Source organism: Capsella rubella, unplaced genomic scaffold (genome assembly GCF_000375325.1).
Source record: "Capsella rubella cultivar Monte Gargano unplaced genomic scaffold, Caprub1_0 scaffold_1, whole genome shotgun sequence".
Lineage (NCBI taxonomy): Eukaryota > Viridiplantae > Streptophyta > Magnoliopsida > Brassicales > Brassicaceae > Capsella > Capsella rubella.
Genome location: NW_006238923.1, coordinates 2,500,499 through 2,512,918, shown reverse-complemented (window position 1 = coordinate 2,512,918; position 12,420 = coordinate 2,500,499). Strand labels below are relative to the sequence as shown.

General features: G+C 37.6%; 3 protein-coding genes across 6 annotated transcripts; 2 read left to right on the top strand and 1 right to left on the bottom strand.

Moving 5' to 3' along the window:
* Window positions 1-1,358: 1,358 nt before the first annotated feature.
* Window positions 1,359-3,592, bottom strand: LOC17899405 (L-ascorbate peroxidase 1, cytosolic). 2 transcript variants are annotated; one of them, XM_023789858.1, is made up of 9 exons: window positions 3,490-3,592; window positions 2,907-3,030; window positions 2,640-2,814; window positions 2,468-2,533; window positions 2,157-2,291; window positions 1,991-2,070; window positions 1,803-1,905; window positions 1,665-1,723; window positions 1,359-1,583 (listed from the first exon to the last, which is right to left on the bottom strand). In XM_023789858.1, the coding sequence occupies exons 2-9, from the start codon at window positions 3,023-3,025 to the stop codon at window positions 1,568-1,570; spliced, it is 753 nt and encodes a 250-aa protein (XP_023645626.1). In that variant the 5' UTR covers window positions 3,026-3,030; window positions 3,490-3,592; the 3' UTR covers window positions 1,359-1,567. The 2 variants fall into 2 exon arrangements, with proteins under 2 accessions (XP_023645626.1, XP_023645627.1); XM_023789859.1 differs by lacking the exon at window positions 3,490-3,592 and adding an exon at window positions 3,340-3,431.
* A 644-nt stretch (window positions 3,593-4,236) lies between these two features.
* LOC17898722 (mitogen-activated protein kinase 13) lies at window positions 4,237-6,660 on the top strand. 3 transcript variants are annotated; one of them, XM_023789692.1, is made up of 8 exons: window positions 4,237-4,350; window positions 4,523-4,625; window positions 4,926-5,077; window positions 5,146-5,275; window positions 5,368-5,505; window positions 5,587-5,919; window positions 5,997-6,180; window positions 6,268-6,660. In XM_023789692.1, exons 3-8 carry the CDS (start codon window positions 4,935-4,937, stop codon window positions 6,429-6,431), a joined length of 1,092 nt encoding a protein of 363 aa, XP_023645460.1. In that variant the 5' UTR covers window positions 4,237-4,350; window positions 4,523-4,625; window positions 4,926-4,934; the 3' UTR covers window positions 6,432-6,660. The 3 variants fall into 3 exon arrangements, with proteins under 3 accessions (XP_023645460.1, XP_006303500.1, XP_023645461.1); XM_006303438.2 differs by lacking the exon at window positions 4,237-4,350 and having other exon boundaries at window positions 4,513-4,625; XM_023789693.1 differs by lacking the exons at window positions 4,237-4,350; window positions 4,523-4,625 and having other exon boundaries at window positions 4,684-5,077; window positions 5,620-5,919.
* Window positions 6,661-9,032: 2,372 nt separating this feature from the next.
* Window positions 9,033-12,391, top strand: LOC17897030 (probable serine/threonine-protein kinase PBL5). Its single transcript, XM_006307043.2, has 7 exons — window positions 9,033-9,305; window positions 9,668-9,906; window positions 10,006-10,195; window positions 10,471-10,862; window positions 10,941-11,238; window positions 11,802-11,915; window positions 12,023-12,391. Exons 1-7 carry the CDS (start codon window positions 9,152-9,154, stop codon window positions 12,292-12,294), a joined length of 1,659 nt encoding a protein of 552 aa, XP_006307105.2. The 5' UTR covers window positions 9,033-9,151; the 3' UTR covers window positions 12,295-12,391.
* Window positions 12,392-12,420: the final 29 nt, after the last annotated feature.

Genomic DNA, 12,420 nt, shown 5'->3' with positions numbered 1-12,420 from the left:
TGTAACCCTAAGTTTCTCTGTGTACCGAATAAATGATATATTTGACTCATTAAATATGATTGCTAAACTTTCTCGGTTCGTAGAAAAATAATTCGTTAGCGTTAGAAGGTAACGAAAAAGAAGCTAATGATTAAGGATTTCTCAGAGCATAGTAATGATGATTAAGGCCAAAGCTATGTCTCTCTTTCTATAAGATCACTCACCGAGTCACCGACATATATACACCCACTATATAAAAATTGCGAGACAAAGATCTCTCAATTAGGGTAATTAGGAATAAGAGAATTTTTTTGTTTTTTTTTGTTTTTTTTTTAAAGTAATAAGAGTGTTTTAGCTTAAACCAAAGTGTTACTACTGAGTGCAGCTAATAATATTTGTTTTTGTTAATGATATAATATTGAGTCTACAAATTATATATATAGTTTTTCATAGTTATTTTGTTATGTGCATCTATTACTTTAGGCAGTTTTATAAGATTAAATTATATATTAGATAGTTGGATGTATAAAATGGCAAACGAATAAATCCTCTCCACTATAGTTCCAATCCAAATTGGATGATAGCAACCTTATAAGTTAGCTCCGAGTTAATTACTTAATTAATTATGAAAAAGTAAAAAAAAAATAAAGATGTTGGTATCCAATTTTTTTTTTTTTAAAAACATTAGATATTGTAGTGATGAGTGTTTTACAGTCTTAAACAGTCTTAAAAAGCTTATTTTATTTCTATTTTTTTTTTTGTCTTTTAAATATGATGAGTGTTTGTTACTTTGTTCTTTTGAAGCTATAAAGTGCTTTCAATTTATTTTTTTCTGGTTAAAGTAAAAGACAACATTACAGTAAAACAAAACAAAACCAAAAAAGACAGAACGAGACCCACACGCATGAAAGAGGAGCTTAGTAAAATGTTAATGTGTTTTCACAAAAGAAGACGTCAGTCCTCTCCTTCACATCTATCTTTGTCGCTCCAGTCTCATATTTTCTAAAATATATTACGATTCGGTTATTCAGAGTTTTCCTTAGATAAGAACAAACATTGAACTAGGATTATGATTAAGATTTACGATTCGGCATTAGCCACTTTGGTTATCACACTGACATCATAAGCCAGAGGCCGAAAGCCATCCGCCCGTCTTTCAACTAAAGCATCGCGGTCCAACCTTGTGATCAACATCAACTGAATCAGCATATTCTGCGTCTCCTTTTCAGTCTGTTGCATTTGGTGATCAAAATTCGTTGCGTTAGACTTGTTTTAAATTTGGGTTACGGTTAAATGGGTTTGTATCTTATTGTTTTGTTGGGTGGAGGCGGTCAGGCGGAGCACTACAGTTTACAGCAGCTTTGTGTTACTCAGGCATATATGAGAGAAGTTAATTTTATTATAAATGTCTAACCAGCAAAAGCGCAACGGATGTGTCAAATCACAACCCATCGAAAAAACAAGATACGCAAATCCGAGAGTACATTAAGCAATCATATGACAAAGTTCAAACGTAATGCGACCCCTCCGGCCCCCAACCAAAAACAGCCATTAGTCTCGGAGACACAGACACACGTACGCCACCACCTTAAGCATCAGCAAACCTGCAACCAACAATACAAACTCAAATCATACCACTGAATTAATATTTACTTTCTAATGATTCAAAGATTCATGATAAGTACCCAAGCTCAGAAAGCTTCATGTGGGCCTCAGCGTAATCAGCGAAGAAGGCATCTTCATCCTGTTCACATTTTCATAAGAAACCATTAGTTCTCTCTCTCTACCAAGTGAAGCACATGGAAAGGAGAAAGGATGCTTACAGCAGCGTATTTCTCGACTAAAGGACGGAAAACAGGGTCGTCCAATAGTGCCTTGTCAGAGACAAGCTGAAGAAGCCCTTCCTTCTCTCCGCTCAAGAGTTCCCTGGTCATATTTACTTTGATTAATAACCATATCAACCATTGAATAATCCTACATCTATCAAGGGTGTGGATACTTGGATACTCACTTGAAGTAAGAGTTGTCGAAAATTAGAGGGTTTGAAGTCCAGGCACCTTCGAAGCCAGACCTATCCTTGTGGCATCTTCCCTGTGTTAACATAAGTTGCAGGCACTGATTACAGTTTGTACAATTGGAACAAAAAAAAGTGTCCAGGCAATTGGAGAGAAACAAACCAGAGTGTGGGCACCAGATAAAGCGACAATGTCCTTGTCAGATAATCCCATCTGCTTACTAAAGACATCTCTCAAGTGGTCACAACCCTTAGTTGCATCAGGAAGACGACCCTCTGGAGGTGGCTGGGGCTTGTCCTGAAAGCAAGATATGCACGTTAGCAACACAAAATCAAGTCTCTCAGTAGTGAATAGTGATAGAATGACTACATTATCCATTAGCTATCTAGACAAAGAAGCAGACAGCATTCTGTCGACTAATTGAGCATATGATAAGTATAGTCATGGTAAACAAATCCACAGCAAAGACTAACCTCTCTTCCAGGGTGGAAAGGAACATCAGGGCCACCAGTAACTTCAACGGCCACAACACCAGCAAGCTGAATGATCAATTGCACACCAAAGGAAACCGTGAGTTAGAAACCAAACCCTGGAGTTATGACCAGAACCACTAAGCAAACAGTTTTTGTAGACTTGATCATGTACCTGATGGAAATCAGCAAAAGAGATGGTTGGGAATTGCTCCCTGATGGGTTCCAACAACCTAAGAGCAATGTGGATACCACTGTTGGCACCATGAGCTTGCTCAGCATCGAACCTCATTGTTCCAAAGGGACCACCAGTCCTTGAGGCGCAATCGAATGTACCAGCAGAGTGCCACCTGCAGTTTAGCCAAAACAGAACAGCCATGAGAAGGTGTTGCACATCCTTAAATACATCAGAAACAGCAAGCAGATAAGTTTAGTTACTTACGCGAGTCGGACCATGATGGGTGCACAGTTCTTCTCAGCGATCATGCCTCTCAGCTTCCTCTTGCACTTCTCAATAGCCTTAAGGTAATCTTCGCTCACGGTTGGGTAGTTCTTCGTCATCTTAGCTAGAATATGGTACAAATACACAGATTTTAGTACATATTCACACAAATCAAATCCAAAAACAGACGTAATCCAACAAAGAAGACGTATGTATAACAAAACAACCTATGAATCACACAAACAACAAGAGCCTCTAAAAACAGCTTCACACGAGTGACAACCCCTAAATCAATCACTAATAAATAGCAGCAAACTACAGGACGAGTGAGCTAAAATAAGCCAAATCCCTCAAAAAAACTTTCATCGATTCTATAAAACTAGCCAAGAAACCCAGCGAGATCGAACCACAGAACAGAAATGAGAGAGCTAACATCACAAACGCAGAACGCATCAACAGATCTACTAGGAGAAACACATCGTTCAACTCAGATCAAGCCAAGCATAAGGTAGATTCAAGACGAAAATGGAAGCAGAAACGAGGGATCGAAGGGAGAGAGAGATTTTTTTTGGTTCCGTTTTACCTTTTTCCGAGGAGAGGATAATAAAAAGATCTGAGAAATGCGAGTGGCTGGCACGGGTGAGACACGAGTACTTTTTTATGAGAGCGTTGAGAGGTAGAAGAAATGCGAGAATTATATAGGGGGCCTGTTTCCATGAAGAGAACGTTCTAGTACATCTATCGATGCCGTTGGATGACGGATATCGTGTGGTCAATATATGCACATTGTAATCAACGGTCCTGATTCGATACACGAGCTTAAAATGGACGTTCGGATATGAGGGTTGGTGGGTATATTAGATGGGAAAAGAATAATAATTAGGATATAATTGTCATGGTGCTATTGGCGAAAACATGGCTTCGTGTGGCGGGCCCACTACCGTCGATGTTGATTTTTTTTTCGGGGGTGAAATGACGGAATTAGTCATCGGAGGACTTCTATTGCGAACATGTCTGGCAGTGGTATTTCGGTTATTTCATTCACTCGCAGGTGTGAACGCGTCTCACGCACTTGAAGATTCCGATTTGACTATGGAATTTGGTAACGTCACAGCGGACGATATAGTAGTAAGGTTTCTCACCAATCATAACTAGTCATTAACCAGCTCAGTTTGTTTACTATGATTGTGCACGGTTTGATTGGTTTTCTGCAATTAAGTCTGGTATTCGGAACTTTGAATCGGTTACATTGGTTTATTTAGATTTAGACTAGGTTAAAAATCTCTCTGTTTCATTTCATGGAGACCAAATTCATGACCACTTTGCTTGTCGAAAGATTTTGTTTGGTTGGAAGCTGCTCGATTTAAGTCCTTAACCAGACTGACTTGCTCTCTATCTCTCTACTCGTGTTGTTAACGCAAGTGTGACTAGTAGTATATAACTAGTAAGTAGTTACTGACATCCTTATCTGCTGGTTCTTCTCAAGTATGGTCATTGCATCCTTATCTTTTTCTTTATTCATCAATATTGTGTGGCTTACTTCTTCTTCTTTCTTATGATTTTGTGGAAAATGAAGAAGCAATGTGTGGCTTCTTACAATCACGTTGTTTTTGTAGTTTTGGTAAAGGTTTGGATCATAATTGAGGAAAATGAAGAAGCAATGTGAGAGACCCTTCTTAGGCGACAGTTTCCTAGTATTTTACTCGTATAATACTGAAGGTAATCTGATAGTATACTTCTCTTTTGAAATTCTCTTTTATGATGCAGAAGTCAAGTTTAACCTTTAATAATGATAATAATTCTCATTCAAATTTCAAAGTTCAACGGATCAAATAAAAAAAAGTTTGTCTTTATCTGGTCCACCAAAAGCAAAAGGTGCCACTATTTTCTCTCCTCTTGCCTCACTGCTTTGCCTTTTTAAAGGCAACAACAGCTACTTGAGAGATATGAAACAGTCTTTTCAAACTCGTTTTTTATTTTGATCTTGAAACTTGTCTTGCTCTGAGAATTCTTCCAAAGATAGAAGAGATGGAGAATATGGAAGCTGGAGGAATCTCGACATATGATGGCAGATATATTATGTACAATGTACTCGGTTATATTTTCGAGCTGTCTTCAAAATACATACCTCCTATTCAACCCGTCGGTCGAGGTGCCTATGGCATTGTCTGGTAAGTCTTTATCACTTCAAATCACTCTTGAATACATTCTTAATCTGAATTCATTTCCCTGATTTCAGCTGTGCTACAAACTCAGAGACAAACGAAGAGGTCGCAATAAAGAAGATAGCAAACGCGTTTGACAACAGAATTGATGCTAAAAGAACTCTCCGAGAGATCAAACTCCTTTGCCACATGGATCATGACAATGTAATCTCTTCTTGACTGATCATATCTCTTTTGATGAACACACGCTCACATCATAGTTGACTTATCAGTATGCACACTTTGCTACGCATCAGGTTATCAAGATGAAAGATATAATCGAGCCACCAGAGAAGGAGAGGTTCGAAGATGTTTATATTGTTTATGAGTTGATGGATACTGATTTACACCAGATCATTAGATCCACTCAAACTCTAACAGACGACCATTGTCAGGTGATGATTTGTGGATGAGATCTTTGTCGTTTTTGTCATATCCATTTACATAATGTTTGATATTTTTTTTCCTATCTCAAGTACTTCCTTTACCAAATTTTGAGAGGCCTAAAGTACATACACTCTGCAAATGTACTTCACCGCGACCTGAAACCGAGCAACTTGGTTCTCAATACGAATTGTGATCTTAAAATATGTGATTTTGGGCTAGCAAGAACGTCGAATGAGACAGAGATAATGACGGAGTATGTTGTGACAAGATGGTACCGTGCACCTGAACTGCTTCTCAACAGCTCTGAGTACACAGGAGCTATTGATATTTGGTCTGTTGGCTGCATTTTCATGGAGATACTAAGAAGAGAGACGCTTTTTCCTGGTAAGGATTATGTTCAGCAGCTGAAACTTATCACCGAGGTAAACAAACTAAAACATGGATCCAAAAAGAATCATTTTTCTGTGTGTGTCATTTCTCTGTTTTGGTTTGTTTTTAGCTCTTAGGGTCACCAGATGACTCTGATCTCGACTTCTTGAGAAGTGATAATGCGAGAAAGTACGTAAAACAACTCCCACATGTTCGAAAACAATCATTCAGAGAAAAATTTCCAGACATTTCCCCAGTGGCTCTAGACCTTGCTGAAAAGATGCTAGTTTTCGATCCTTCAAAACGCATCACAGGTATATATCACGTTGTGTAACTACTTTAGATGCTGTAAGTGTAATGTGAAATACTAACAACAATGTTTTCATCTGATGTGGAATTAGTTGAAGAAGCATTGAAGCAGCCGTACTTGGCAAGTCTCCATGAGATCAACGAAGAACCAACTTGTCCTTGTCCTTTCAGTTTCGACTTTGAGGAGACAGCCTTGGATGAACAAGACATCAAGGAGCTTGTCTGGAGAGAATCTTTACACTTCAAGGATAAGTAATCTCCCAAATTCCCACTATCCCCCACAAGTTATAAGAGTCTTAAGACAGAATTGAAAGCTTATTGTTTCTAAGTTGTGGTATAACTGGATTATTCTAGTGTGCATGTGTTTGTTTTGATGATGGTTGGTTCATTCGTTGTGTAATGCGACGAAAGTACTCACCCAATGAAACACCATTAAGCGGTTCCAAATAATTACATCCCAACCAGTCTACAGAAGACCAAGCTAATTCGACCATACTCTGCCTAAATCAAACTAACTTCACCTAATCAATTAGCAAAATTGTTCTATAGCAAACTTTCTTATTCAAACAACTAGCTAGCTATTTGTATATTATGCCGCCAATGTATATATAATATGATAGCCAAATTGAAACTGGACAAAGCAAGTCAACATCATACATATATAATATACATATGTTTAAAATATAAATAAACGTGAAAACATCTCTAGATGAGGCCGTATTGCTTATAAAAAGCCAAACACGTCTTAGTTCCAAATAATTAATAAGCAATATCTTTGTTGAATTGAACCATACCAATTTTTAAAAAATAGATTATGTACCTTTCCTAGTTAAATAAAATTTGAGCTGTCAAACTAAATTCTAATTTAAAGTTATCTTCAATCCAATGACAATTAAAAGTCTAAGATAATTAATCAATGAAATGATTTTTTTTTTTAATAAGAGGGAAATGACTAGGTTTGTTTGAATGTTAAGTTAATGAAACATGGATACACATATCATATTGCTAAAATATAAAAGTCAAAATACAATGTTATTGAAATCCAACATAATGTAAACCAATACAACATTTGTTTTTCTTCCTTTTAACAATAGGGATGCCTAACAATTTGCGAGGAAAACAAGATAAAAATCATATATTTATATTTATGAGTTTACTAGAACTATTTGGCAACAGAAAGCATATATAGCCAACAAAGGATGGTCTGTCAAAAATTAAAAGTCATTTTATTTTTACAACCTAAAAAGGTCAAACGTGTTTTAATGACTACAGTACATATTTAACAAAACAGGACAAGGACAAGGAGTTGTTGTTAATGTAGCCCCTTATTAATAAGCCTTTTTGTAAGGTAAAAAAAATGAGAAAGAAAGATATTTGAAATCTCTCTTAGTTAATAATAATCTTCCGCTGGGGAAAGAAGTAGAAGTAGAAGAACATTGTATTGATTTGGCGACGTTGTACACGTGACGTGACGACGCCAACAGCTGAAACGCGGTCGCAGTTAATCACTGTTTTGAAACCATAAAAAACAAAACATTCAAAAAAATAAAATAAAAAAGAGAACAAAAGCGCGTTGAGTTAAAAACGTGGGACACCCAAGAGGAGGAGTGACGTCCTTTTGGTTTTCAAAACGGTGAGAGTAATTGGCCGTCTACTACTATTACCAACGTGCAACGTCACCCCCCCCCGTAAGGTGTGTGATTCGTGATGACAGATCAACAAAATGAAAATGTTACTGTCAGGTCTAAAATAACCAATTTCATCATCTCTGAATATCAAATTAAAAACCACTAATCTACCATACCTTACCTCCTGTCATACACCGAGTTAAAAAAAAAAAAAAAAAGTGTGTATACAGTAGTTTTCAAGAATAAATGACAGTGTTTATAACTGTTGCACAAAACTACAATCAGAAACACATTTTCTAGGTTGGTTTGTTCAAAAAACTTTTAAACTTGTGGTATAGTCGAATCTCAAATTTATCGGACCATGCAAATTCGAATAATAAACGGTCATTATGTCGCCGCTATAAAGATCTCTCTAACCCAACCATATTAATTCTTGGATATTAATGATCATTTATCATAATAGATTAAATTTTAAAAATAATTCGATGAGAAACTAAAAAGATAGTACTATAATAATATTTTAACAAGAAAGTAAAAGTGATTTTGCTGAAGAAAAAGGAAAAAAGTGATTATCAGTGTGTAATTTATACCAAGTGATAATTTATTTTGCTTAATTTTGGTATAAAATCCAAGTACACAATAAATAGAATTAGATTTCTTCAATCTATTTCTAAAATATGTTATTGTCTTCTTTTTTGATTGTTGCTGTAAGTAAAAATATGATGATACGAGTTGGTATCAGATGACACGAGGTTGATCAGCGCAGTATCAAAATATATTTATCAAGAAGGTGACATCATCATGTTTCAAAAATCCAAAGCTCTCCATTAACAAAACGCCACGTCAGATCGGCGGTGCTAGTTTTCGAACCGGCGGAGAGGTAGATGACAACAAATTTAAAGTTGACCAAAGAAGCTCCCAAGTGCCCTTACGTGGCGTCTCCTGATACGTTTTCTTCGATAGTAGCCGTACGTTTCTGTTCTCTTCAGGAAGAAACATTTGTCTAGACGTGGCTCGGTTTTATTAGACGCGTATGTGTTATGTACCGTGAACCTTGTTGTAGACGATAACTGTACGTTTCTCTTCTTAAAAAGTTTTTTTTTTTATGATATAAAAAAGGTGAAGAAAATTAAGCTTTCTCTGTTTGTCACTAAGCTCTCTCTCTCTCCTTCTTTTTCTCAATTCTTCTTTCTTCTTCGACTTTTTTTTTTTTTAATTCTCTTTTTTTTTTCTTATTGGGTTTTATCTGGGTTTCTGATTTTTTTCCATCAACGAGGAAGGAAGAGGAAGAGAAGGTTTTTAAAGGGGGAGAAAAGCGAATTGCTGTTTTTGCTGCTTCAATTTCTCGATGGGTTGTTTCGGATGCAGTAAGAAATCTAGCAAACGATCGGAGACTAACAATGATAAAGACAAGGATACTTTGATAAATAAGAAAATTGTCGGTGGTGGTACTGCCGTCGCTAAGAGTGATAAGCGAGACGATCAGACTCAACCCACTTCAGGTATGGAGTTATCTTTTACCAAAATCCTTATTCTCTCTCTCTCTCTTTTTCACAGCCTCCCTCTTCTGTGTATGTTTGAGCTGTTGAATTGTTTGGATCGGACTCTTATATTTAGGTGATCTGTATCTGTACATTGGGATGAGTCCTTTTATGGATAATTTGTATGATTTTTTTTCCCTGGTGCATGTGTACTATTCACCATATAAGTGATGTTGGGTTTTACATCCAGTTAGGTTTTGTCTTATCATGGAGGAGACAAAGGTTAAAACTGAGTCTTTTTGGGTCTTTGGTATTGATTTGTTTCTGTTTTGGGTTAAGTCACGCACATGATTTAATTGATTTTATACTTCTTCCATGTGTAGTGGATTCGACAAAAGTCAGTCCATATCGAGATGTAAACAATGAAGGAGCTGGTAAGGAGGATCAGCTATCTCTGGACGTGAAAGGTTTGAATTTGAATGACCAAGTCACAGGGAAGAAAGCACAGACTTTTACCTTTCAAGAACTTGCTGTAGCTACTGGAAACTTTAGATCGGACTGTTTTCTTGGTGAAGGAGGTTTCGGAAAAGTTTTCAAGGGAACTATAGAGAAACTGGATCAGGTACTTGCAATGGTGTGACAGTATAATTCCTATCTTTTTTAATGAATTGGCTGTGATTTGTCAGAGTTTTGAACTGTTGGCTAAACTTCTTTCTGCTAGGTTGTTGCAATCAAGCAACTTGATCGTAATGGGGTTCAAGGAATCAGGGAATTTGTGGTTGAGGTATTGACACTAAGTCTTGCAGACCATCCGAATCTCGTGAAGCTTATCGGGTTTTGTGCTGAGGGTGATCAAAGACTATTGGTCTACGAGTACATGCCGCTGGGATCTCTTGAAGATCATCTACATGGTATGTTGTTAACTCAACGTTTTTGCTCTCTTTTCTCTTTTTGTAATTCCCTAATAAATCCAGAAGATCAGTATCTCATCGACTCTCTGTGGATTGAGGGTTTGATTGCCTTATTGGGTAGGGCTGGGCTAAACAGAGGATATGGTCAATCCCTAGCCGGCAAAAGCCTGTTCTTTGCTTCTGTATTGTTTGACACTGAACTACCCCTTTTTCTCAAACTTAGTACTTGTTTTGTCGATTATCTAAAGTGCAATGTTGTTTTTGACTGTTTCAAGATCTCCCTAGAGGTAATAAACCTCTGGACTGGAACACCCGGATGAAAATAGCAGCTGGTGCAGCAAGAGGACTAGAGTATCTGCATGATAGGATGACTCCCCCTGTGATTTACCGAGACCTTAAATGTTCGAATATTTTGCTTGGTGAAGACTATCAACCGAAACTGTCTGACTTCGGGTTGGCTAAAGTTGGACCAAGCGGGGATAAAACCCATGTCTCCACAAGGGTTATGGGAACATATGGATACTGTGCTCCTGACTACGCTATGACGGGTCAGCTCACATTTAAATCTGATATATACAGTTTTGGAGTAGTCCTTCTCGAGCTTATCACTGGAAGGAAAGCGATTGATAATACAAAAACGCGTAAAGATCAGAATTTGGTGGGATGGGTATGTTCTGTACCTTGGCCGTGTATCAAAATAATCTTTACTGAAACAACACTTATTGTTTTCACGGTTTCTTTACAGGCACGACCGTTGTTCAAAGACAGGAGGAACTTCCCGAAAATGGTTGATCCGTTGCTTCAGGGACAATACCCTGTTAGAGGACTGTACCAAGCACTTGCAATATCAGCAATGTGCGTTCAAGAGCAGCCGAGCATGAGACCAGTGGTGTCCGATGTAGTACTGGCTCTCAACTTCTTAGCCTCCTCGAAATATGATCCGAATAGCCCTAGCAGCAGCAGCAGAAAAAACCATTCTTTACACAGAGATAGAGGTGATGAAGAGAAAATACCAGACCTTGTCAAGGATACCGAATCTGAAGGTTCTTCATAGGAGAGATCCAGTAAGAGAGTGGTAAAAAAATAATCAAATCATAGTTTTTGGCTTCACCAAGAAATTGGGGAACGATATAAAATCAACTCAGGTACATTTTTAACATCTCTTGTGGATGTAAATCTTGACTCGGCGTCATTGTATGTAGAGTGTTTCTTCTGTTCTGTAGAAAGAAAAAAACCATTTTGTTTTGGGACATATATATATATACATATATTAAACAAAAAAAAACTTCTTTTGACTTATATTTATATATTCCTATCAAAGATGTTGAGTATTTGTAAATGAGAATTAAGTATAATGAGTGGCAAAAGTCGTAAATACGTAAAAGGAATGGGACTATGATCACTTGAGATCACGTGGTGCAACTTTTCCCGCGTGAACCCGTAACGATTATGTCGTTAAATAGCCAAAACTGATCAACGAAGGCTTCTTCACAAATCTCTTCTCATAACTGGTTTGAGTGATTCTTGGAAGAGAAGCTACAAGATAAGACAACAATGGCGGAAAGGTCCTTCTCTCAGCTCCCGATCTCTTCTTCTCACGTCGGCAGGAGGACGCAAAACTCCCGGAGAGGGATGTTTCCGGTGTCGGAGTATTGGATCCACGCAATTCCGGTGATCGTTTTTCTCTGTTTCTTCACCCTCTGGATTTTCTCGCACTCAGGTCTGATTCTTTAATCTTTCTTTGCTTTTGTTTTTTTCCGATCTAAGAGAATATTTTCCCGAGAAAAAGGGTCAAGAATCTTTCTGATGGGTTTGTATTATTGACAGTGAGCGTAGATATGAACGATGGAGAGATAATGTCGATACATCGTCTTGAGAAATCAATGGCCGTGAGAAACGAGTCTCATGTCAGTTTAGCGATTCTTGCTTCCTCTGCTGTTTCACCAGCCTCAGGTCTCGTCGTCTCTACCAATCAGAACCTGACAACTCATTACAACGCTACTCAGTCGCACAACGCAACCCAATCTCACAACGCTACCCAATCGCTGAACAAAGCAGAGCAAGCCACACCACACCACACGCCGGCTAAACAACTCTGACCGGAGAAAAGGTTTCTTCACGGAGCCAATCTTCTTCTTTCTTCAGTCTTTTACTGATTTCTTCCATGAACAGAGAAGTGTGTATGGAATGATCTAAATAGTGAACTATTCTTTTTAGGGATTGAG